At 49.0% G+C, this 26,213-nt stretch overlaps 7 protein-coding genes across 7 annotated transcripts; 3 read left to right on the top strand and 4 right to left on the bottom strand.

The window, feature by feature from the left end:
- Nucleotides 1-7,580: 7,580 nt before the first annotated feature.
- FTJAE_11739 (DNA repair REV1) lies at nt 7,581-8,252 on the top strand (the record flags this gene model as incomplete). Its single annotated transcript, XM_037344713.1, has 1 exon — nt 7,581-8,252. One exon carries the CDS (start codon nt 7,581-7,583, stop codon nt 8,250-8,252), a length of 672 nt encoding a protein of 223 aa, XP_037201185.1.
- Nucleotides 8,253-8,870: 618 nt separating this feature from the next.
- FTJAE_11738 (propionyl synthetase) lies at nt 8,871-11,083 on the bottom strand (the record flags this gene model as incomplete). Its single annotated transcript, XM_037344712.1, has 3 exons — nt 8,871-9,310; nt 9,363-10,631; nt 10,690-11,083. The coding sequence occupies 3 exons, from the start codon at nt 11,081-11,083 to the stop codon at nt 8,871-8,873; spliced, it is 2,103 nt and encodes a 700-aa protein (XP_037201184.1).
- Nucleotides 11,084-13,039: 1,956 nt separating this feature from the next.
- FTJAE_11737 (clock-controlled 6 (CCG-6)) lies at nt 13,040-13,566 on the bottom strand (the record flags this gene model as incomplete). Its single annotated transcript, XM_037344711.1, has 2 exons — nt 13,040-13,268; nt 13,331-13,566. The coding sequence occupies 2 exons, from the start codon at nt 13,564-13,566 to the stop codon at nt 13,040-13,042; spliced, it is 465 nt and encodes a 154-aa protein (XP_037201183.1).
- A 5,164-nt stretch (nt 13,567-18,730) lies between these two features.
- FTJAE_11736 (NADPH2:quinone reductase) lies at nt 18,731-19,791 on the top strand (the record flags this gene model as incomplete). The annotated part of the gene is made up of 2 exons (XM_037344710.1): nt 18,731-18,755; nt 18,809-19,791. The coding sequence occupies 2 exons, from the start codon at nt 18,731-18,733 to the stop codon at nt 19,789-19,791; spliced, it is 1,008 nt and encodes a 335-aa protein (XP_037201182.1).
- Nucleotides 19,792-20,069: 278 nt separating this feature from the next.
- Nucleotides 20,070-21,181, bottom strand: FTJAE_11735 (dienelactone hydrolase; the record flags this gene model as incomplete). Its single annotated transcript, XM_037344709.1, has 4 exons — nt 20,070-20,164; nt 20,220-20,889; nt 20,941-20,990; nt 21,040-21,181. The coding sequence occupies 4 exons, from the start codon at nt 21,179-21,181 to the stop codon at nt 20,070-20,072; spliced, it is 957 nt and encodes a 318-aa protein (XP_037201181.1).
- A 1,020-nt stretch (nt 21,182-22,201) lies between these two features.
- Nucleotides 22,202-24,180, top strand: FTJAE_11734 (replication factor A1; the record flags this gene model as incomplete). Its single annotated transcript, XM_037344708.1, has 4 exons — nt 22,202-22,239; nt 22,292-22,543; nt 22,590-24,026; nt 24,081-24,180. The coding sequence occupies 4 exons, from the start codon at nt 22,202-22,204 to the stop codon at nt 24,178-24,180; spliced, it is 1,827 nt and encodes a 608-aa protein (XP_037201180.1).
- Nucleotides 24,181-24,490: 310 nt separating this feature from the next.
- On the bottom strand, nt 24,491-25,941 carry FTJAE_11733 (glutamate-5-semialdehyde dehydrogenase; the record flags this gene model as incomplete). The annotated part of the gene is made up of 3 exons (XM_037344707.1): nt 24,491-25,365; nt 25,427-25,588; nt 25,641-25,941. 3 exons carry the CDS (start codon nt 25,939-25,941, stop codon nt 24,491-24,493), a joined length of 1,338 nt encoding a protein of 445 aa, XP_037201179.1.
- Nucleotides 25,942-26,213: the final 272 nt, after the last annotated feature.

The raw sequence follows: 26,213 nt of genomic DNA, 5'->3' as shown, positions 1-26,213 counted from the left end.
GACCTGCCTCATATGGCAAATGGCGCAGATGTTCGGCATTTTTCCTCGATCTCTCCGATAATTGAGGATAAGTTAACGAACTAACTCCAGTCAGCCACGACACCTTGAAATCCAGCCTCCGCTGGGTTTTTGCTCCAAAGTAAATTTCCATTATGAGGGTTGTAGCCTGTGTTTACCCGGATGTCTAGGTGTCTCGCCAAAATGATACCTCTCTTTTTTGTTCGTTGATTGACACTTCGCTGTGGAGAACCTTCAGTGAGCATGGATGAGCGATAGAGCATACATACACAACGGACATAGATAAAGTAAGACGTGAGTAATATTTCTAGAATTCTACTAAAAGCAACGGCGCATAACTCTTCTGTTGCACTGCACACTGAGGCGTCTAATGTACACAAGGGTAGGGAGCGTACTGCAGCCTCATGCAAGATTTCCGTCGAGAGCATGATGGGATATCATCGGTTCCTGCAGCCGAGAGAAAAGAGAAGGCTGGGCAAGAGGCTAACACGGGTGCTGACGGAACCTAGAGGCGACAACGGGTATGAGGGAGATCAGCCTCGCAGGTTATTCCTTGTCAAACAGGCCCATTCGTACCAAGCAGGCGAGGCTGGGGTTTGGCGCCAAACAAGTGACTCGGCGGCAACCATTCGGAGAAACTCGATACAATACGCACGACCCTAGCCAATCCAAGGTGAGACTTTCTTAAGGGGCTATGAGATTATCTCATAGGCTTGGACTAACTCAAGTACATACAGTATATATGTTGCCTCAAGACATAACTAAGACAATGCTTATGTAGGGTTGATGCAGGTACCATGAGATGCATATCGAGAACAGCTTAGAACAGATATCAGTTCAGCACATGAGACGCAAACTCGGGTCTGGAGCCGACTGGTTTCACATTAGGGACTTCACACTAGGAGACCTATGGTTGCGAGCCGATGTGCAATATGACAGGGCCTTGTCTCTAAGCTGTCAGTCAGGGACACATGCATATGTATTTTGACTGAGATTGCTTTTTCTTTCCCACTTCGTCTCAACAACTGCACTTGGAAAGAAAAGGGCCATGGCGAGAAACAGGAAACAAGACAGAAGAAAGGATGTAATAAAAGTAGATATAAAAAATACCTACCTTAAAATAAAAGTAAGCCTCCTTCCTTGGTGATCATTTTGCCTTGGTCTCTGATGAAATTGTCGAAATTCGCAACTTAATACCCAAATGGTTACCTTATCCTTCCACATTCTTTCTTTTTTCCGTCGAGTCTCCCGTCGCTCCGAGGGACGTCAACATCCGAGCACATCGAACGGGAAGGAACAAACGGCGCACTGTGGCAGGCATTTCCGGGCAAAGTACAGATACTTCCACCGAAACCAACCTTACCCCAAAAGGAATGGAACCCTCGATCTCTTCCCGCTTCTAGTCTCCACCACCAACCATTGCCAACCGTTATAGTCGCAAATTCCAACCTAACCCGCCTCATCTATCAAACGAGGAAGAGGCAAAACATGTGGTTGTTGTCTCTCTTTCTCTTGGGAACAATCCTCACGCTCTGACCTAAAGTCAGTGATTAAGCAGGTCACTCGAGGGTATCTACCCCTCTACAGACAAAATCTCCAAGTTGGGGACGTACTCTGCATGCTGGCTTTCCAGCCGTTACTTGAGCTAGCAGGGATGTGGAGCAAGAACGTTTTTTCTACATTAACGCCAGAGAAATTGTGGTTACCGATATCAATTTGTTTGTTCGCTAGCTTTCTGCCATCGTTCTGGTGTCTTTGCAATGTTCCAGAGACTTGTTTGTTGCCTTTGCTTTTGGGCTGGATGCCAATCACAGCAGCTGACTCCCATCCCCTTCCAGCAAATCTGAACAGACGACTGGTTGATCTGTTCAACTGGCCCGCCGTATTTGCATACTGGAGCTTGACAGCTGGCTTCCCCCGACTGGCTTACCCCACGTTGCCCAGCACGTTTCAATGGAGGACACATGTCCAGCCACACACAACATGGCCCGAGTCCTTTAGAAGACGTCCTCAATCTATTCTTGATACGGAATGCTTGTCTCACATACCCATAGTGTTATGAGCATGCGTTGGACGGGTTGAGACAGACCATCGTTGGGAAATGATCTCACTCCAGCAACCCAATCTTGCGACACCTGGCATTCGATCAGTCAGCCCAACCTCTCACGTATTCCATTCCGTGATCAATCGATAGGCATCAACAACCCCGCGCAGTCTGATTGAGGCTTCTCCCTGTATATTTTGCGGTTCACCTGCCGGGCATGTCCGTGAAGCTATTGTCGCTGATGCTATTCTGACAGCGCATGGGGGAATGCAGTTTTGCTTTTTCTCAACCTCATCGTACCATTTCCTTATATCTGATCCACTGGTATAAACCCGTTCCCTTCAAAAACACTTCATCAGAATTAGACCCGAGGCAAACAACAGGTTTAGCACACGAGTGGACTGTGGCCAGATCCTTGCAGCTAGTCATCAATCATTCAGGTATTGATATTCAAACAGATCCTTATGTCTAAGCTCGACACATGAATGTCAACTACGTACCGCGTCGTCGCCTTCTTGGTTCGGATTCATATCAGCCAATCTCGGTACTAGCCATACGATCCATCCCTGAAGCACCCGGTCGATATCTAACACACTGTGTCTTCGTGTGTTCATATCACTGCAACGACTATTCCACAAACCCGACAATTCTTATGTATGCTCCGTGGTTTCGGAGAGCCATTTGCTACATCTTTGGGAGTGTCGTCTAACCCTCGGCTACCATAATTCAAGTGCTGTGGCTTGGTGACTTGTTCCTTGACTTACAAACCAACTCGTGATGGACCAGAGTGACTGCTTCGAGGACTTGACCCAACGTATGTGCTCGGAAACTACATGCTCGACAAACAGTCCGTATACGAAACATTATGATTCTGGTTGCCGGAACTCGGAAATCACCTTGCCTTAGGTGCAAGTCATCGCGCGGTATGGTTGGTGATGCTCCCCGTCATCATCCTTATCCTCACAATATCCAAGAAGGGCTTGGTCTGCTTTACATATCGTTGAGCCTGGCCTCCCAGAAGCTTCAGTCCCTGCAGCCGCCCTTGCTCCCGGTCGACAAGGATGGCATGGTAGACATGCTGGCTTGAGCACTCGCATGTTCTGCACAGCGGCTATGTAGCTGCATATCTAAAAGCTAACCAATTAGAAATGCATTATCGTCGGGAAGAACAAACATGGGCCCCTGTTGGGGCGTTTCAAAACCAACCAGCCGTCCTTAGGCCCGCGTGTGAGCCTTTTGAGTCTAAGCGGCCATTGACTGGACTGCTCCAAGATGCCGTGGGGGAGCCTGGTCGCCAAGACTTAGCCAGTGAGTTGAGTCGCCACGTTTACCTTCTAGAGCCTTAGGGCGTCCACTACCTGGCACACCGGTGCGCGTTAGTCAGTCGTTGGTGGGGGATCCTGACTCTAGTCTACCCGTTCGTCTTGCTGTCAGATGCAGATGGCACAGTGGGAAGAGCAACTTGGGGCCTGGGCTGTTGAGTGCTGACAAAAGTGCCCCACCGAGTTTGGCCCTGTTGGATATTTTGGCGATTTTCACTTCCCGGGCTGGCCTCCAGCCGAGAAATACTATGTCAGGAGCATTCAAGTTCTTGGAGAAGGCAGGAAATTCCCTAAGCCCCAATGCTTGCATTTCCATATACAGTCTCCAAACAGTGATTCTACCAAATACTGGGATAGCAATTGCAATTCCAAGCCATGTACGACGAGTGCTTCTCTTGCGGTCAACTAGGAAGCTATGATGGCATTTCGCTCTGGCCCAGTCATTATATCTCGATCCAATGATAGCTCACCACGTCTCTGGCACACCACCCACCGCCGCCACCAGCTCCCCAACGACCAGGACGCAACCTCGATAGACTCCGAGGTCATCAGATGAAGCTTTCAGATTACTTGTCTATCTTGTGTCCTCGTCTTCTCGGTCGTTGTCTCCTGTCGGGTCTTTAGACGTGTGTGGATTTTAACCAGTGCACATCGTGCAAGACCTGCTACCAATTCCTTGCCACGATCCAATTACCAGAGCATGGCGATTGCTTTGAACGACTCCGGGATGTTTTGCCCAGTGGCATGGATGCTCACCCCGGCCTCCGGAGTTCGGGGCTTTGTCCACATACTGCCGCTGCGTTCTTAATCCCCAGATGCGATCTGGCAGCGCTTAGTGCGCTCCTGTAACTCTGCCTTGTAGCCGACCCTGTTGAGAGATCTGACCTATGCTTGCATACGCACCCAATTTCATGCTGCGAGTTCTCCATCATGCTGATGGAGCTGTAGGTCGCGGTCTTTCCAGGGACTGTGGACTCTATCGTGTATGTTATCAAAATCATATTCAAAGAGCGATGAAGTGCCGTCAGTTTTTTGCGCCCCGATAGTGGCTTTTTAGAGCCTAGTGCTACCCTCACCGCTATTCTCTGACCCAATTGTACCTTTCAGTGTGAGATGTACACTTGTACAGTACTGGCCTCTAAAACGACCCCCTTTGTGGTGACCTTGGGCGTCAGTCCACAAGGGTGGCCTTGTTACAAATGATAACGGCACGACTTGGCTGCCAGCTCACTTCAAGCTCCACAGGGCCATAACCAAACAGATCTCGAGGGAAGCCAAGCCATGATAGCATCGTTCCCTGTCAGCATCATGCTGGTTGGAGCTTGACGGATAAGTAGCATGTACTCCGCATCTGCTAGTGGTGGTCCACAAGGGCCTCAGTGAAAAGCAGACTGAAGGAGTCTTGCGTGACACAGGCTGTCCTCATCGAGATATTGCAGGATCGCATCATGATCATGGCTACGTGGGAAAGGTGCCACGGCTTGGATGGAAAGTCTCAGCCTCGGGACCACCTTGGCGCGAGTCAGGCGAGGCTGTAATTATATCGACAACGAGAAGACATTGCGTCGTGCCTGGCGCCTTCAATTGCATCGCGTGAAGTGACAATATCGCGTTTCTACGTGCTGCCCACTCCGTTAGCCTTCCCGCACATCACATCAAGCAGCGGGGTGTTTGAGGGGCTGGGGGGGACTTGATGTCTATCCACCTGGCAGCTAATGTACGGTACGGGAAGCCTTCATGCATGCACGTACGCGTGCATGCAGGCCGGGCGACTGTAGTGTTAATTCGTAATGTACGAATATGTGTTTCAATAGAGCACGAAAGACCTCTGACAAGCCAAAAGGTATGACCTATCTGCTAGGGACACATGGAGGTCGATGGGCAGAGGTGGCTGAAAGGTCGGGATGTCATATCTCCTGGCTTTGGCGGCCTACGTCCTCAACGATGAGTTCCTGAGGGAGAGCCCCTGATCTGAGCAGCCTATTCACAGAAGCACATAATTAATTCAGAGGACAAGAACTTGATGAAGCAGACGGCCGCATCTCGATTGTGCGCAGCCCATGTCAGCATGCCAGTCACTCTCAAGTCACTCCCAGTCGACGAAAGGGACGAAAATTGCAATGGGAGGATAGATAGATTTGACACACAGTGCTCCTGGTCAGAGATGCTGTTACCCGCCATGCCCATGTGATGCAAACCGTCAATCAAGCCAAGGTTAAAATACCGATGCACTGTAGAGATACCTCTTTGCAATACGCCAGATCACAACATCTCTGTAATTCAGAGAGGGGTGCTGCAGGTATGTTATGCATACTGTTATGTACGTACAGATGATTGGAGGTAGTGCTTGAAATGCTGGTCTGGATTATTGGTGGCAAATGCTTTCGTTTGTTGAGCAAGGAAAGGATAGTTCTGGTCAACGCCTACACCTCGTCTTGGGTTGTATCGGGTTCCTACGATCCTGGTCGAGCCGTCAAGCGATCGGTCTTTTGTGTCTGGCTTTCTCTGAACCCATGAAGAGTTTGAGGGTTGAGGCTTGGTGGCCAAGAGGGAGGAAGGGGCCTAGGTAATCTAAGAACTTCACGAAGGGGGACGGAAGAGGAATTAGGTGGCCCCAGACCGTGACATGACATGACATGACATGACATGATGAACATGAACATGGAATGGCCTGGGCTGGAGTCGCTGGTGCCTGTACGGAGTATGTACATATGTAGAGGCAAACTCGGCGAGACGAGACGGGCCGTTCACGGGGTGGATGTTCAAGGCCGAGCTGCGAGAGGAACGGGCCTTTCAGACAAGGATCGATGTGATGAAGTTGAGGGTGACAGGGATACAATGAGATGTTATGTGATTGACATGGCACCGACTGGTCCAGGCAATTCGTGTATCATGACAATGTATGTATATCAGGTCTAGGCGCTAGGGTCAGAGGATGGTCAAAGGGCAACTGCGAGAGATTGGAGAGCTGAGACTGAGAGGGACTTGAATGAGATCGAGCCCGTATGTCAGATAGAGAGAGGCCTGCCTCAGCCAAAGTCCAAGCCTAAGCACAAGCACAAGCACAAGCCCGACCCTGACCCTGACCCTGAGCTTGATCCTGAGCCTTGCATGACACACATATATACTTTTATCAAGATGATAGATGAGAGTTGAGCGGACATGTTTTAACTTACTAACCTACCTACCTAGTAGCTTCCATTGCTTATTAGGTACTGTACTGTACTGTACTGTACTGCACTGCACCTAGGTACTGTAGGCACCTGGGTTGAGGTGGGCGCGCGGCTCTACCCGCCCGCTGCAGCGCGTGAGACAGGTTGCAAGCCGCGGGTGCACTCTAACTTACATCTTTAGTAGTCTAAGGTAGGTATGTCATGTAATGCCATGCCATGCCATATCCTGCTACTTTTGCCTGCCAGGAGGTCTGCCCGTCTAGGTTACGGGGATTTTGGGCTTGGTTAACCAACATAACCTACCGCAGCAAACTATCGACCGTTTCAGGTATACATATGGCCTACCAGGTTCATCGTGCACAGCACAGCACTAGTTGGAGCGAAGCCCGTGATATTACATAGATCCAATGCACATCATGTTTGCAGCGCGCTTTGTTGGCATTCTCCTTCATCCAATGAGGGGCTGGGTTATTTCACTAGACATGATCTTTGCCTTGCGATTCCAGATCGGACGGTGGGAACGAGAGAAAGGGGCAAATCTTGTCAAGTCGATTAAAGATTTTGATGATGGTAAACACACCATTTTCGTCTTCGTTCCTTTGTTCTGACACTACAAATCCAACTATGGTGTCCAAAGTATGCCCAAGTTGGAATAAAACTATAATGAACAGCATGCTAAGATAAACATCACATTTAAAACACATGGAAGCAACATACCATGCCATATATTCAGATGTAAAATAATTTAATGCTCAAGTCATAGCAGAGTATAGGGTAAGCGCCTTAATCAGACTCACGTGACTACGCGTAAAGGTCCTGCGCAAGTCAACGAGAAAGACGTGGATATAGTGGTTGGTCACACGCGCCAGCGCCAAAAGCGGACACAACATGACACAACGACAAGAAAATGACAGCAGCACACCTCCACAAGACAAAGACAAAGAACGCTTCATCGCAACATCACATCACAACTCACTCAAAACTGGAACTGGCGAACTCCTTCATAAGTGACAAGAAGAAGAGATGTCACACCCTATACGGAAGGCCGCCGAGCCTCAACACGCTGCATCTTTTGACCCATGGAACTCATCGTCAACCGGCCACCAACGTCCTGAATCATGCCCCGGAACTGGCTGGCGCGAGTCCCGTAACCTCAAGCTCAACAGTCAATTTCGCAGCGGCTTATCTGGTGGAAAGCGTTTGAGCGACACATGGGGTGCTGGCTCAGAGGATTACGATGTGAAACGCAAGATGTTGGTTCCCAAGGCAGTGAAGGAAAGGGCACAGCGGAGCGTGAAGGATATGCTCGTGCAACCAGGCAAGATGCGTGAGAGTCTAGGGGTGAAGGATGAGGCCCAAGGAAAAGGATATGAAGCACTCATGGAATCAAGAAAGCTGGAGGATGAAGAGAGAGAAGCAGAAGTGTCTCGCCGACGGATATTTGATGGGGTGACTGTTTACGTCAACGGGAGTTGTTTCCCTCTCATATCAGATCTCAAGCTCAAGCAGCTTGTCACTGAACACGGAGGTCAGATGTCATTGCACCTCGGACGCCGGAAAGTCACCCATGTCATACTAGGAAGGTCAGCTGGACGATACTCGGGCACCGGAGGTGGCCTTGCTGGAGGGAAACTAGAAAAGGAGATTAGGAGAACGGCTGGATGTGGAGTTAAGTTTGTTGGTGCTGAATGGTAACTGTATCTCTCATCTGTACTCGACCCATGACTAATGCTATCAATAGGATCCTTGAAAGCCTGCAGGCTGGGAAAAGGCTACCCGAAGCACGTTTCTCCAGTACCAAGATGGCACCCAGGGCACAGGACAGCGTATATAGCCTCTTTTCGAGGCAGTCGAGTGGCCAGTCATCCAAGGACTGAGCTGTACTCACCTATAGGCTATGTTTTTGTTTACCGGAGTCTAGGATAGGGGCCATAAGAAGTTTCGGACACAGTCTTACGCCTATATCTCCGGCTACGAATGGTCAAACATTGGAGGGTCTTTTGCTTCGAGTAAACGGTCGGTAGCGTGGGATAGGAGATATGTGGTTACGAATGCGGCTGCGATATAGAATACTGGAGTCTGTCACGCCCTCGCGGGCAACGGAGGCTCGTCTCGAATTAGCTTCCCCTCAGCAACCATCAATTGTTAAAAATAAGGAGAATCAGTGTCAGAATATCGCGAGTGGCTCATCTACCAAGTGAAATGGACTTGGATGAAGAAACCAAGTCACTGTATCTTCCAACAATATCACGCCACTTGAATTAACCAGAAAGATCCGTTACGTTCAGAAAGGTCGCTCATATTAAACCTGCTCTATAGGCGAGCCTTCACCATGCCATCCGTCTCGGTTTCTGCTCGTTCAAAGTACTCCCTGATCCTGGCACGGGCAACAGTCAATGTCGACACATCTTCAATCGTGCTGGGAACCGCAACTTCCTTGTCAAAGTCACCACGAATGGAGTTCTCCACCATCTCCTTGAGGACCCGTCGTAGCATTTTGCCAGACCTTGTTTTGGGGATCATTCCCTTGCCCTGGATGATACCGCCTAATGAGGCTATAGCACCCACCTGACCACGGACTAACTGCTGTACTTCCTTGACGACTGATTCACTCGGCACTGCTGGATCTGCACAGCCTTGTCCCGAAAGTGCTACGAAGGCGAAAGGAAGCTGACCCTTTAGTGAATCCGGTACGCCTACGATACAAACTTCAACGACACGAGGATGGGCTGCAATGGCCTGCTCAATAGACCCTACGCACTGTTAGTCCATGCTGAAGTTGGAAGAAATTGAATTGGAACGTACCGCTTGATAGACGATGCGCGCTGACATTTAAAACATCGTCGCTGCGTGCCATTACATGGATATAACCTTGCTGGTCGATCCAGCCCGAATCACCGGTATCAAGCCACTTTCCCTCGAATCTTTTCAAGTAGCCTTTCCAAAAGCGTTCTTCATCCTGCCACAGAGTGCGAAATCCTGTCGGGGCGAGAGGCATTGCCAAAACAATATTTCCCATGGATCCCCTCTCAACTTCATTGCCCTCATCATCCACGATACGAACGTCAAAGCCTGGCATTGCTTTCCCAGCACTACCAGCCTTCAGGCAAGGAGGAGGATGCCCACGAACTTCCGTCTTGCGATGCTTGCCAGCGTGCGGAACGAGCGCTCGCCCCGTGATGGGGGAACCAACTTCTGTAGACCACCAATTATCAACTACGGCTGCGCCTTCAGCGCAATATTGACCCATGAGCTGCTGATAACTGTCGATAAGAGTAGGCTCGGAGCGTTCTCCAGCGAGGAAGAGAGCTCGCAAAGTCTTGAGAGCACCCCTTTTGCCGTAATCGATGAAGGATTGGTTGTTGGGGTCATCGCGCCTGATTGCACGTAGAGCTGTTGGCGCTGTGAACATGGTGTTGACTTTATACTCTTCAACTATTCTCCAGAACGCCGATGCATCAGGGGTACCGACGGGTTTGCCCTCGTACAAGACAGTTGCGGCTCCCGTGAGGAGCGGGCCGTAGATGATGTATGAGTGACCAACGATCCAGCCAATATCCGATGCCGTAAAAGAAACACACCCAGGTCCGTGAATGTTGAACAGATAACTTATGGACAGGTGCAGACCGACAGCGTGACCACCAGCATCGCGGAGTACACCCTTTGGGGTTCCAGTGGTGCCTGAAGTGTGAATGATATAAATAGGGTCGGTGCTCTTGACTGGCACACAGTCCGCCTTGATTCCTCGAGATCGGGCACTGTCGACTAACGTGTCCCAGTCGAGCTGCCCAGTTTCGTGGTTGAGATTCCAACGGAGCTGATCTCTTTGCCATACAATAACATTTTGGGGTTTATGACCAGCCAACCGAATCGCTTCTTCTACCAAGCCTTTATATGCAATTGGAGGTTTGTTGCCATCGATACCACAAGACGCCGTCAGAATAGCCACAGGACAGCATGAATCGATACGTTGCGCCAGAGCGTGAGGGGCAAAACCACCAAATACAATAGAATGGATAGCGCCCAGTCGATTAGCAGCAAGAATACCTATCACGGCAGCGGGAATCGTAGGCACTGTTACTCAAGTTAGCTGCCAGCATCACTGTATGAGAACGATGCATGGTTTACTCACTATACAGCAGGACTACATCTCCCTTCTGTATCCTTTGCTCTCTTAATGCACCAGCAAGAGTCTCAACCTCACCAAGAAGCTGACTGTATGTATATTTTTCCTTTGTCTTTGTCACAGGACTGTCAAAGTAGATGGCGACGGAATCGCCATGCCCATCATGTACATGTCGATCGACGCAATTGTAACAAGTAGATATTTCGCCGCCTGGGAACCACTCCCAGCTATCATGTGTAACACCGTTCTTGAGAGTTTTCTGAGTGAGCTGGATGGTTGTCGAGTATGGCTTATGCCAATGGAGATGCTCGGCTTGGTGTCTCCAGAAGTCTTCGGGGTTCTCAAGACTGTGCCGAAGCACCTCGTCTTGTATATGTTGATCTTGCTGGTTGTGGGGCATAGCTGGTATTTCGTTCTTACTTTGTGTCTTGGGCTCCTTATTCAATGCAGTACTTGGTATGGATGAGTAACTCCGTGCTTTTGTCGATGCCAATGGCTTTGGCAGGGAAGGGTATCTTGACAACAAATAGCAACAACGATGATTAAAGGGGCATGTCGGAGTGGGAACCGATAAGCTAGGGGGCCGAGTGTATATGATACATTGAATGGCTTGTCTTAGGTTCAACGGCATCGGACCTCACTACCGAGAAACTCCGGGCCGTCTTTGACGGTGTATAAATAACTCTGCCTGGACGACGATCTCCTCTGCAATGAAACTGGCCAATGGAGGTTTCCAAGGTCAAGCTTGATGAAAGAAGCCCTGGTGAGGGAGTTTGACTTTGATACATGAAATGAGATATCGGATCAAAGGAAGTGCCATTAACTGAGGAGATAGGCGATATACCTAAAGGCGAGGCGAGGGCGAGTCCAGTAAAACCATCTTGCACTATTAGAGACTGGCAGTATCAAGCAACATACATACAGCGAGATGCCCCCCCAAACAAATTCCCATCTCTAATCATCAGTTGCGGCTCTCCCAGCTTGCTTGGCAGGGCGAGTGTAAGTGGTTCGCTGAGGTGGCTTCATACTAGATAACCTTCCCCGCATTACGCCAAGATGACCGTCCCATTTGTCCGGTAGACCTTATGGATAACGGCCGGGTCGGTATCAGGCCGAGCCGTGATAGTTAATAATTGCTGAGTTCGTTGACAACGTGTAAACCGTAAAGCTTATTTGGTGGTTTATGTCTGAGACGGTGATATCCCGGGTATTCGGGATCACTTAGCTCTGATCGACTGCTGTAGTACGGAGTACACTTACTAAACAATTTGATAGGGTGGCCTTGATGGGATGCCTCACCGCATGAAAAAAATTGTTTTTTTCTTCTTCTTCATGCAATGTAATCTCTTTGCATGCCGAGAAGATATACAAACTGATAATGATAATATTCAAAAAGTATCAACCGACATATTGCTATATCGCAAGGTGTGAAAGTATATGCTTGGATAACAAACCCCACGACTCAAAGCAACTTAACGTTAGGTTAGATTGAAGACACGGGAAAGTATTTATTAGTTTCTCAGCCGCCCCTTTATTCTGGCAGTAACAAAATGTGGCTCAAGTTATCAGTTTTTAAGTGAACCAACGTTGGCTTTGTCTCGGCATATAACAACCGAAACAAACACCCAAGACATATTCACAGCGTAAACACGATAACAGAGTTAATACTGCCGGGCCAAAACTGGCCTCTCAGCAATGCTTGCTTTTGCCTTGACTATGATACATGGTTTCCCAGAGGCTCGCAATAACATTGAATCTGGTTGACAAGAGACCATAAACACACCCGGTTTGTGTGTGTATATATATATATGCGCCAGTAACTTGACCGCAAATATTCAAGACGTTTGACAACCCAAAAATATGTATCAAGAAGCGGAAACGGGAGTCGAGGTTGGAAAAGCGTCTCTTGAAGTTATTGATGGGAGCAGAAACAAAGACGAACCGCGAGTGAAGCTAGACAAGATCGTCCTGTTTTGCTCAAGGCAAAAAAACACATTATATTCCCAGCCCCGAAAGAAGATCTCACACACAGGGAATATGCGAGCTCCTTCCGAACACCGAGACAAAACTCATATACAAGAATGTCTCAACTCCTGCAAAGCGTGGCCATCATTAGACAAGACTCCATAGAGCGTTGCAAGGGTATACCGGTTCTCCCGTGACGTATGTTCGTAACCCAAAATAAAAAGTTCTATACATTCCCTGAAAGATCGCTTGCATCCCCAACTGAAGCCAAACCATTGCTAACTGTTCCACACCACTCCATCAGGAATGATGGAAACCCCCACGCCAATTGAGTATTACTGAGCGTAAAGCATCGTAGGCACGACGTGGAGTAGGCTTGCTAGCTGTTGATTTACAGGAAAGCAGCAAGACCGACGACGGCAGCGAGACCGGCACCGGAGAGAGCAGCGACCTTGCCGGCACCGGCGGTGGGGACCTCAGAAGGAGCACCAGCGGTGGGAGTAGCACCGGGGCCAGCAGGAGAGCCAGGCTTGCCGCTCTCACCACCGTGGCCGGGCTTACCAGTAGGGTAAACGGGGACCAGGGTGGAGTTGTTGCCGTGGTGGGCGGGAGGAGCAGGGCTGAGACACTGTTAGTATGGATGTTTTGACAAGGCTGAGGACATCGGATATCAGCAACTTACCAGTCGTGGCAGACGACAGCGGAGGTGGTGATGACGGGCTTGGTGACAGTGCAAGGGCAGTCAGTGATGGTGAGGGTGGTGGCCTCGGTGATAGTGTAGGTCTTGTCGCCGTGGACGATCTCAGTGGGACCGGGGCAGTATGTGGTGTAGGCAGTGACGACCTCGGTGGTGTAGGTGACGTTCTTGGCGTGGGCAGCGACGCCAGCAGCGAAAGCGAGAGCAGTAGCAAACTTCATTTTGTCGGTTGGGTTGGGGGTTGGGATTAAATTAATGTAACTCGAAAGTTGTATAGTTGGTAGATGTGCTGTAACGAGTGAAATTGACTAAAAGTCAAGGTATAGTAGCGAATGAATGTGTGTGGGTGAAGAAGAAGAAAGAAAAAAGACTCTGGAGATCTGGAGGACTCGAGCTTTATATTAAGATGAGGTCTTCGCTCGACAGGGACTGATAGGGAGGTTGATGAGATTTTGGGTATGGGGGTGTGTGTATGCCTGTGGGTGTGGCCCGCAATGAATCAGTAATGGAGGGGTGGGACCTGGAGCGACAGGGGATCTGGGGCATGGGGGTCCTTGAGAATAGCGATTAATTAAAATCTGTACGGTGTACGGAGTACGAGCAGACCATTCATCCAGTGTCAGAGGCCCCGTGCAAGTCTAGAGCGGACGAGAGTCAGGAAAAGACAAAAAGATAAGCTCATCTAGGCCCAAGTTCCGGTGGCACACTACCATATCCGTACAATATAATGAGCTCGGTAGGCAAGCATTAACTTTTTCTACCAATCGCTGTGCTATTGAACACAGTTAGGGGCAAATTCTACTAGGATTGCATGTTTGGTTGTTGCACTGTACAACCACAAGTTCATGAGTTGTTCTTATCTGAGTGGACGCTGGCTGGCATCTGGGCAAATCCTTGTCGAGGAAAACAACCTCCCAGATAAAAAAAAATAAAAAATAGCCATTCATTGATATCAAGCTCGAAACCAGCAGCTATACCTTCTGATACTGTTTCTAGACCGCATATTTGTGTCAAAGAGAGATCATGTGAGAAAGTTCTTCATCACACCTTTTGGTATTATTGTTTTAAACATAAGGAGACATCATGAGCCTCGTTTAGGCAGCGTCGACTATTACTCTGTGTGTGAAATCGTTCTTCGGATTGCCAGCTACCTACCTAAGAACAAGAAAGGGGTGCTTTGCTGAGAACGGGACCTGGGAACGTGTGTGGGGAGAGGAGGCCCTTCCACTTTGCCTCGTGCTCTGGTGTGGGAACCCCGGCAGATGGAAATGGATGTCTTGCGCTCTGACAGGTATCATCACCGAGACAGCTTAAAAAAAGGAACCAGTCATGAGAGGGGCTAGAGGGGTGAAAGGGACCTGGAAGTCGGCGGACATCCACAGCGCCTACGGATATGCATGCTCGACTCCCAATCTTCAAACCGAAATTACTCCCCCATATCACACCAGAAATAGACAAATAATACCGGGTGATATTGCGAGGAAGAAGATACTGGGTAGGTAGGTAGTATTGTCATATGCTGATATCGAACTGAGGCAAGAGATTTGCGATAGCTATAATTATCGTCGGATGAGCCGAAGCGGACCGACGTTCCACGTTGACAATCCCTGCGATATGATCAGAACTCCGGGGTCACAGTGTCTTTCTTCTTCGGAACTAGACATGTTAATTCTTGCCAGTTTGAAATAGAAGCAAGTTCCACGAGAGAGCATGGAACATGTATGATAGTAGTGAATGAATTTGAAATGTAGATATTGCGAAGTCCCTTAGTCAGAGAGGCTCCCAAATCTGATCAGAACCTATGATCGATCGACAAGTCTCAGGCGTACGGTACCAGTATGTGTCTCTCTACCTATCAAAGGATTTTCTGTTTCCGAAGATCTACTGATTTGACTTTAGAAGAATGAAGATCAAATGAGAAATGGACGGACTGTCGCGTGGGTGCGAGGCAGCCACCCCCGTTGCTCTTCGCCAGGCAATATCCAATAGACTGTCGCCTTCCTATTGTGGGCACGTTCACTCGTCAGTTCCCGTGGCATAATGCGACGCTAATGCAGGAACAAATCTCTTCCCGCTGTCTTGCCAATCCCCTTATTCAATTTTTGCAGAATTCGCTCCTGCTAGGTAGGTTGTATCACGGCTCGACAAGTCCCCTCCAATAAAATCGACCCATCCTTTATCTGCCTCAACTGTACTTTCATCTGAAGCTGCAGCGAATATCACCCGTTCATGTAGTAGCGGGAAGTTCATATTTATCCATCCTGGCAATAATCGCCACTAGCAATAAGCTGGCGCCATCATCTGATTGGTCGCATTGATCATGCCATGCCTGAGCTGTGAATCCAATAGCATAGAGTAAACAAACAAGACCACAAGGAGATGGCTCATGGCAATGTCCTCCCCGATATCTATTGGACCGCACCCGCAATACACCGTGCACCGACTAGTTAGTCTTGGACTCTCCAGTGGCAGAGTGGGCAATTATCCACGCGGTAGTCAATGGCTTGAATGGGTTCCAGCACACATGCACCTTGTAGCAGGGGTTAGGAGAGCTGGGGGCGGTCTAAGCTGGAGCCCAGAGCCTAGAGGGCCGGAACATTAAACAGAGTTCTCACTGAGCCCAAGCAACAGTGAACACATGGCTATGCCAACGCTGCACCGTGAGCACAGTTATTCGAGGCTCCTGATATGGTCGGGTCACACAGAATTCGTTGAGAAACAAGGCGGCCATGTTCTAGCTGTCCTATAATGTCTGAGAGGTGGACTAGATCCTGAGTTGGCAACGGAGTCGAAGCCTGTTGACTTTCCTCTTCAGGCTGCTCCGTGTTGTTTCTGATGAGTGCTTCAAAACAGTCGGATCCGTCTGACGGTTGGGGTCTTGACACCCACCCATACAATCTCCCTTGTCATGTCAGATCTGGCCTACCTACCAGCCAGCCAGTCTCTATGTGCCTAGGTACATATGTAGTGCTCTGTACAGTGCTTGCTGATCCCTTTCCAGTGGGCAAGCCAAGATCATTCAGCAAGATATCGCCATGGATAAAGTAGGTACTGATGATAAGGCGGCTCGACGGTTCTGTCTGTTAGCAACCCTCCGTAATCTCCCCTTGAACCACTAAAACATAGTTTAGCTATCAGACAGCCTGAACACCTTCAACATCTCGATGCCTTATCTTTGATTGAAGATGAGGGCTTGTCCATTCCCCTGACTTTTAGGTCAGTCAGCATTGGCTTCAAGTTCAATCGAGGCGAACCCCCCTGATACAAGGCGAGGCGAATGGGTTCCAAACTGAGTATCGAAAGCTCCATCCTGGTCTCGTATTTTCCCCATCAACCTCTTTCGAGTCATGGATTCTTGATGGGGTCTTTCGGTTCAGTAGCTCTGTCTTGTCTTAGTTTCGACTATCATCACTCTGGTACATAAGTTTAGATGGCGACCCACGTCTCAAGTCCACAGAAATGAGAATCAGTGTCCAGGGGTTATCGGGCACTGTAGTTTTCTGATGGTCAACGACAAGCTTTCGGCCGCTTTCTAATCTAAGAAAGCTAGCAAGGCCAGGTTCTCTGATCGATGCGATCCGAGGCGTGTCCATGGAGGAATCGAAAGCTTGGCATACGATCAGTCCCTCAGCTGTATCTTCAACAAACGCGGCGGATGTGGCCTATTGCTATGTATGCAGCATGTATGTAGGTAGGTTGGTTGACCCGAAACTCTCTTCGATCAAGCTTCTTTTCTTAAGCTCCAATCTCATGCCCGAGTCTTTGTCTACATTTCCCAAACGGTGTGCCAAGATTTTTCACCATCCCTTTACGTCTCTTCCCGCTCACACTCTCCAAGCAAGGCGCTGGATCTCCCGCAAGCCTCTCAAGCCCACATCCAGTATCGTGTGAGACTGGTAAAGTTTCTGGCCACCCAAATCTGCTTGGCTCCATGATAATATTCGGAAAGGTATACCCGGACTTCATTTCCACCACTTGTCTTGGTCGTCAGATCATCCATGTCGGCTGCTGCATTACGGATACAACTATTTGAATTTATCCCACTGTAATGCTCGCTACGGTGGCTCGACCAGATTAGTGGTTTTGCATGTTGAAAATTTCAATTTGTGTTTGATTTAGCACTTAGTTAAAAAACAAACGCCAAGGCTGCCTTGTTGTTTTGTTGATGTTGACGCGTATCATTCGCCTGGTTTGTTTTTATATTACTCGCCCAGACAACCTCGAAGACCTCATTTGCTAGGTCCACTCAGCAGTCGGTACTCAATTAGTCCATAGGTTAGTAGTTGATAGCACCAAAACGCGGACCGTCCAAGTGGTGACTTCTAACTAACAGTAGTTTAATTGCACTCGATCGATAATTAGGCTTGCTAATTTGCCATCGCCGGGACTTTTGGCTCGGAATTGAAGTGCGGAAGAGGTCCTACAGTCAGGTCGCTCTCCATGGCTTGTTAGCTGGTCTCTAGCTGTTGAACCACTATTTATGCCTGACGGTGGCTAACGGCTTAGACGATATTGCCTGTCGCCGAGATTCCGGATGGCATGACTGTCATGATGAGGTCTCGTTGCTGTATTGACAAATGCGTTGATTTAGTATCTAAGAGCGCATGCACCTTAATCTCAAGGGAACCCGTCGGTTCGGAGGTTGGAATCGTGGACTTGTCTCGTAGAGGTTGTATGAATGTTGGAAAAGAAATTGGGCTGGAAGGACTTATCATGTGGCCTATTCCTGTTGAACCCGAGCATTGTCGCTTTCGATCTCGCTGTATCATGTTCCACTTACCTCCTCATACTTTATTGATGGGTGCACACTATGTCGCTTGGTGGTGTAAATCCTCATGGACTGACTGACTGAATATTCCTACTAACTGCAAGAGCTCCTGCACAACAACAAAAAGTGTTTCTGTGGTTGAATTAAAACATAAACCTTACAGACAGCATGGTCCGACCTCGGAACACCTTTTTGTTCAGTTCAATTCAAACATTTTGGATCAACATTCATCATTATACACTCTCAAGTTCCAATCGAGTTTGCTGCCAGCGGACCTACCAGCCGTCGTTCACACATAACTCAGTAATCGAACACTCCCACCTGTGTCTGGTTACCTAAGTACGCAAAGATGTCTTGCCGTTGTGTATTCCATTTACAATGGGCCCGCCCCTCTTATGGAGGCTTTCCCGGCCGAAAGTCAGGCGGAAACCAAACATCGTCTCCGGTGCTTCCATTGACGTCTTCAATGTTGTATTAGTAATGTACGTCATTGCCTCGGTGCAGGCAATGCGAAATGCGGGCATTGTCTTCGACACGAAGCCTCTGACTTCATAGCGGAACATTCTTCCATCAAAATCAACTTGCAACAATCGAAACACATTTCTGATACAGAAAATATGCCCGAGTACATCAAGGCAGTCGGTATGAAGCTAATATGCCAATCCAAGATTGTGACGATCAACTAATCCTCCCAGATATTCGTGGTGGCACTGGCGACCGTGATGCCCTTTTTATCAACGCCGAAACACCCAAGCCTCTTGCTACTGACGGACAGGCGATTGTAAAGATTAAAGCTTTTGGTATTAACCGCATGGATATCATCCAGCGTCGAGGCTTTTACCCGCTGCCACCTCAAGCGCCTAAGACATTGGGAGTGGAATTCAGTGGCATCATTGAGTCTTTTGGACCTGGCGATCATGGTGCTTTCAAGGAAGGCGATGAGGTGTTTGGGCTAGCTTACGGTGGTGCGTATGCCGAGTACATCGCGGTCAGTACTCGCATGTTGCTGCATAAACCGGCTTCCATCGATTTCACCACGTGTGCTGGTATCCCCGAGGCTTGGATTACTGCAACTCAGGCGTTGCATCTTGTGCTTGGCTTCACGAAGGGCAAATCAATCTTGTGGCACGCAGGAGCTTCAGGGGTGTCGGTTGCCGGCATCCAACTGTCACGCATCGCTGGGGCCTCTGAAGTGTATGCCACAGCTGGATCTCAGGACAAGCTCGACTTTATCACTTCGAAGCTCGGTGCAACAGCTGCATTCAACTATAAAACGCAGGACTGGGCGGAGGAGATCAAGAAAGCTACCGGCGGCAAGGGTGTTGACTACATCGTGGACTTTGTTGGTGGAAACTACTTTCAGCAGAATCAGAATGTCGCCGCGCGTGACGGACGGATCGTGCTCTTGGGGACGTTGAGCGGTGCCAAGGTCCCTGATGCTGATATTTCTCAGATTTTGTACAAGCGACTTCGTATTGAGGGCAGCACTCTTCGAAGCCGCGACGAGGTTTACCAGGGCGAGCTGAGGGACCGGTTGGAGCAGTATCTACCAGACTTCGAGTCTGGTAAGCTCAAGATCTTTGTGGATGAGGTCTTTCCGTGGGAGCAGATTCAAGAGGCCCACAAGCATATGGAAGATGCCAAGAATCTGGGTAAGATTATATGCACTATCTCGTGAGGAAGATGAGGTAGAGAATGATTTCAGGCTACAGTATGTAGCATTTAAATCTAGCCTAAAGAAATCGTCCAGAAAGACTTTCCGTTTGAACCCCAAAGCATGGATATCAAACAGTTCACTAGTACATTGGGTGTGGAAACCTGTGACCTATCTTCTTCCACCCACCATGAGAATCCCCATCACTTGCTTATATTCAACCAAATCAACAAAGACACAAACATGATACTGCGGCGACCTGCACGCCACAGTTGACAAAGCAAAAGGTATCATGGTAAAAATTAATGAGCCTTGAGCCAGTTGAGCATCTGGTCATAGGCTGTGGCTTGAGCATCCTTGATTGATGAATCTTGGTACTCACCTACAACCGCGAATCCTAAAGAAATCATTAGCTGACTCATGAACAAGATTAAAGTTCAGGGAGATCGTACCGTGAGGAACTCCTGGATAAACCTGAACCTCATGCTCCACGTTGGCGTCAGACAAAGTATCTTCTCCCCCTATCCGAACGCTGTCGGGAAAGAGAGGGTCGTTTTCGACACAAACCAAGCTGAGAGGAACACTGACGTCCTTGAAATCATCGGGTATAACAGAAGCGGCATGTGCCAAAGCACCGGCCTTAATAAAAGGACCGTTCTTGACACCGCCGCTCTCTGCATCTCCTTCAGTGGTCTTCGTTTGTTTAGCAAGCAGAAGAACAAATCGTGCACCAACACAGTATCCAGCGGCATAGATGCCGTCGCCCTGTTTGATCGCATCTGCGTACTGCTCTCGCGCAGCATCAATGACTCTGTGCAGGATGGGCATCACCCTCTCGTCTGTGACGCGGGCGAGCCACATGTCAATGAGGAATGACTTTGTAACTTCTACTGCCTTCAACTTGAACTGTTCGAGGATGGATGTGGAGTCGTCTGTAATAGCTGTGGCCCCAGGAGCTGTGTCGCCAGCGAAGAGGTCGGGCATGAGGACAAGATAGCCCTCCGAAGCAAACTTATCGGCCTGGATCTGGTTGTTGGTAGATTTGATACCCGTACCGCCGGTCAGAAGGAGAAGGAGTCGTGAAGGCGCATGGGGGTAGTCGGTGGGTTTCGAAACGTAGACCTAAGTCAGGGAGGGTCAGCTAAGAGCTTGGGAAGCTTGCTGGGCGCGTACATCGACATCGTTGAGCTTGATGATTTCGCCTGTGGAGGACTGGCCCGAAGCTACAATTGTTAGCGACCTGCGATGATGATGTTCTAGATAGTGCCGTACGAGTTGGTCTGTCAGAGACACAATGTTCGCCTACGACTGGAGCTTCACTAGCTGGAGCTGGAGCTTGGATATTGTCGCTGGCCGCAGGGGTCTCCTGGGCGTCGCTCTCAGGAGCGCGAGTAGCATTATCTGCGTCGGCCATTCTTGTAGACTTCCCGAGTTCTATTTACCTGTCTTTGGCTGGGATAGTGAGTAAGTTGGTGGAATCGTACTGACTGAAAGACAATGAAAGAAGATGATGCTGCCTGTTGCACGTGGAGGGGCAACCTGACGTACGAGGTTCAGGCGGGAACTCAACGTCATGTTGGAGGGGTAACTGACTTACATTATCGTTTGCCTGGCTAGCAAGAAGTTTATACATGCTAAAAATAAAGCATATATCCCCAGAATAAACTTCTTCGAAGAAAAAAGGGATAGCACGATAAAAGTCTCACAACTAAGGTACTGAGATAATGCTGTTATCAGAATGTATGGGATTGTACCACGAAACTACTGCCTAAGGCCGGAGATCTCATGGCAAACGAGAAGCAGATGCTCTCCAGGCCCTTGACTTAGTAGTTGTTGGTGGTGTGGATGTATGATCTTATGCTACACGAAGGATTTAGAGATGGGATAATTCTTAGTCTCTCCGTTACTACCTAGGTGAGGAGGATTGGTTCCATAGCCGCCTGACCAAGAAAGTAATAGGCATTGGATGAGAACTTGGCATTGTGTCTTTTCCCCAAGTGGTGAATCAATAAGGTAGTCCCTAGAAGGTCACAATGTGTTGCTATGAGATATCTTTATCCCCGACAGGATAAAATCCCCGCTAATGGGACCAAAGAACTGAATTAGAAATAGAAACCCAAGGCCTTTACGAAGTAAAGTACTTTTTATTCAGAAATGAGTATAGTACCTTACCTAGGTAGGGACAGCCGGTAGCTCCTATCTACCTGTAGGTAGGTCCCTTCACAGATCGCATGCCTGTAGGCGGTCTCCACTCCTTACGTAAACAACTAGGTACCCCACGATTCTTGCCACAGCGCGTTTCACTCAACGCGTTGAACGCGTCTTCCACACCTTCTCGTTAATGCACTTCTCTTCTCTCCTAGAACAAAACGAAGAGCTCCCTGTTTCAATAGCATACGCAACGTACCCCAAAGACACGTAAAGCACATTAATCATGGACGCAGCCTCGGCACTATCTCGAGGCGCTCTTGAGTATGTTCTTATTACCTAAACTTCCTGTCTTTGCTCGCTAACTTTTGCTCAGCGTGATCTTCAATGATCCTGATAAAGCCAGCAAGCTCTTCCCGGTACCTGTTTTGCAATGTCTACAAGTTAAGCAGATGGCCCCTTCGGCTCAAGGGGGAGACCGATTTCGACTTGTGATGAGCGATGGGCAGCATTACGTCCAGACCATGCTTGCTACGCAGGCCAACCACGTCGTTCACGACAACAAGCTGGTTCGTGGTTGCATTGCCCGAATCAAGCAATACACACCCAATAACCTGAAGGGCAAGAAGTATGTGTCTTGCTAGATTTTATCGGACGCCCCTAACACTATGTAGCATTCTCGTCATTCTCGATATCGAAGTCATCGAATCTCTTGGCGTCCAAGAAAAGATTGGCGAGCCCTTTGCCGTCGACTCCAAGCCAGCGGCCCAGGAGGGTGCCATTGATGGAGGTGACTTTTACGGCGTCAAGAAGGAAGAATCAAAGACACAGCCCCAGCAATTCCAACAGCAGCAACAACAGTCGATGCCCTCACGACCTGCCAATCATGCTGGCAGTAACATCTATCCTATCGAGGGTCTGTCGCCCTTCGCCCACAAGTGGACAATCAAGGCACGAGTTACCTCGAAATCAGATATCAAGACATGGCACAAGGCCACTGGCGAGGGAAAGCTTTTCAGTGTCAACCTGCTCGATGAGAGTGGTGAGATCAAGGCCACTGGCTTCAACGACCAGTGTGACGCCTTCTACGACCGCCTGCAGGAAGGCTCTGTCTACTACATCTCCACACCCTGCCGAGTTGCTTTAGCCAAGAAACAGTTTTCCAACCTTACCAACGACTACGAGCTCACCTTCGAACGGGACACTGTTATCGAGAAGGCAGAGGATCAGACGAATGTTCCGCAGGTGAGGTTCAATTTCTGCTCCATCCAGGAACTCCAGAGTGTGGAGAAGGACAATACTGTCGATGTCATTGGTGTGTTGAAGGAAGTTGGCGAGGTTGGAGATATTACATCCAAGAAGGATGGCCGACCATTCCAGAAGCGAGAATTAACACTTGTGGATGATACGGGCTTCTCCGTCCGTGTCACTATTTGGGGCAAGTCGGCCAACTCTTTCGATGCTCCTCCTGAATCAGTGGTTGCCTTCAAGGGCACGAAGGTGTCTGATTTCGGTGGCAAGAGTCTCAGTCTCCTCTCTTCTGGCACAATGACCGTCGACCCTGATATTCCCGATGCCCATAGACTCAAGGGCTGGTACGACTCTGCTGGTCGCAATGACACGTTTGCCACCCACCAAAACATGGCGTCCGTGGGCAATGCTACAGGGAGAAAGGAAGACCTCAAGACCATTTCTCAGGTCAAGGATGAGAACCTTGGCATGGATGATCAGGCTTACTACACCATCAAGGCGACTATTGTCTTCGTCAAGCAGGAGAACTTCTGCTATCCCGCTTGTCTATCTCAGGGTTGTAATAAGAAGGTTACACAAATGCCGGATGGCACCTGGCATTGCGAGAAATGCGCTATCTCTCATGAAAAGCCGGAATACCGGTACATCCTCTCCTTGAACGTTGCGGATCACACCAGTCATCAATGGCTGAGCTGTTTTGACGATTCTGGTCGACAGATCGTGGGACGAACTGCAGACGAAATGATGGAACTCAAAGAAAATGATGACAACAAATTCATGGCCGCGTTTGAAGAGGCCAACTGCAAGAAGTTCACTTTCCGATGCAGGGCGAAGATGGACAACTTTGGCGAAGCTCAAAGGTAAGCAGGTCGATCATGTTGATCATTAATCGAATACTAATACCGCTTTTGTAGGATACGCTACCAAGTGATGACTGTCACCCCCTTAGACTTCAAGTCTGAAGGCACCAAGCTTGATGAGTTGATCAAGCAGTACGAGAACAGCTCGCTATGATGTGCCTACGAATGCTCAATCTGGGATCATTGGAGTGCCGACTGACTAAAATATGTGCTTCGGGGGATAAATCGAAACGCTTTCTGCGAAATCTGATGAAGATGGACTTTCGCTATTGGGTCAATATTGGCGCAACATAGAATAATGAGACAAATGCAGTAGCACAAAGGATCGCTATAATTGTGTTGAAACCGTGACTTCAAGAGCCTGCTATTTTGTAACTGTTAAACTTTACCCAACGCCTCCGTGATATGCCGTCGACTTTTTTTTTCTTCTTCTTCTTTCTTCCTTTTTGCAAGCAGTTGTCTACCTAAAGCGACAACTTCTCGTGCTTCCAGGGCTTCTTGCCTTCTCCGTCTCCATAGTCAGCAGTAGCCTGGTAGTCGCCTCTGATCTTGTACTTGTAAATAGTCAGTCCGTCAAGGCCGACTGGACCACGAGAGTGAATCTTGTTTGTGCTGATACCAACTTCGGTACCGAAACCGTAACGCATGCCGTCGGCAAGACGAGTAGCGGCATTCCAGTATACGCCAGCTGAGTCAACCTCGTTCATGAAACGTTCGGCTTCGGCAGAATCAGAGCTCATGATGGCGTCGGTGTGGTGAGAGCCGTGGGTGTTGATGTGGTTGATGGCCTCGTCAATAGAGGAAACAGTCTTTACGCTAATGGTGAGAGATAGATGCTCAGTGTCATAATCTTGAGGGGTGGCATCTTGAACACCTTCTAGTGAAAGAGAAGAAATGGCAGCCTTGCTGGGCTCGTCGACTCGGAGGGAAACTCCCTTGGCTGCAAGGGCGGAAGCAACAGCAGGGAAGATGGTATTCAGAGCTGAATCCTGGACGAGAAGGGTCTCGACAGCGTTGCAGGCAGCAGGATAGCTGGCCTTGGAGTCCACAATAGCAGTAATGGCCTTTTCCTTATTGGCAGAGGCTGTCAAGTAGATGTGGCAGAGACCATCAGCGTGGCCAAGAACGGGAATCTTTGTGGACTCCTTGATGTAACGAACAAGTTCATTTGATCCGCGAGGAATGACAAGGTCAATATAGCGGTCCTGGGAGAGGAGCTGGGAGATGACGTCGCGGGTTGTGACGAGCTGGATGGCTGAGTTGGGGACCTTTGTGGTCTCAAGAGCTGATGAGATGACCTTTGAGATGGCCACGAAGGACTCTGTAGACTCTTTTCCGCCTGGAATAATAGTGAGCAAATAAGTCGATGTTGTGATATTGCGGATGAGTCATGACGTTACCCTTGAGAATGGCGGCATTTCCAGACTTGATAGCAAGAGAAGCGATGTTGGCGATGACTTCGGGACGGGCCTCGAAAATGATAAGGAGGACACCAATGGGACATGAGACGCGCTCCATGATGAGGTCATCGTCGAGTTTTGTTCTCATCTGAATCTGGCCAACTGAGATCGCATTAGTTCCACAAGTCTTATGGTCTTATGACAGTTGAATTACTTGGGTCGTTCAGATCCCTCACATCCAAGATTCCCTTTAGCATATCCTCCCACTTTCCCTTCTTTCCGAGATCCAATCGCGATACAAGAGCCTGGCTAAGACCGCCCTCATCGGCAGCCTTCTTTGCCAGATCAAGATCCTTGGCGTTGGCTGCGAGGATCTCGTCTTTTGAGGCCGTCAAGGCAGCGTGGATGGCTTCAAGGGCATTGTTGCGCTCGCTGGCAGGGAGGGTTGCGAGAGTGAAAGATGCTGTCTTTGCGGCGCTGGCTGCAGCCTCGGGGGAGGCGTTTGTGAGAGACATTTTTCAGTGGTGAGTTTGAGGGATGAGGTTGAGATTGGATGAGGTTGAGGTTGAGAATGAGAATGAGGTTGTAGTCACAATGTGTTAAACTGACTCAGGTGAGGTTGTGTTTAAACTGTGCCCCGCTGGTAGCTACCTATGCACCCCGCCATTATGAGCCTCAACCGCTGTTACATGGTCTATATTTAAAAAGGTTGAGTATAATTGAATTAGGTTTACGGCACATTGTATCTAGAAACGAAATCTTAGCTGTTACCTACCTTACCCATGTT

This window comes from Fusarium tjaetaba, assembly GCF_013396195.1.
Source record: "Fusarium tjaetaba strain NRRL 66243 chromosome Unknown NRRL66243_c0000300, whole genome shotgun sequence".
Lineage (NCBI taxonomy): Eukaryota > Fungi > Ascomycota > Sordariomycetes > Hypocreales > Nectriaceae > Fusarium > Fusarium tjaetaba.
This window is presented reverse-complemented; position numbering and strand designations above follow the sequence as displayed.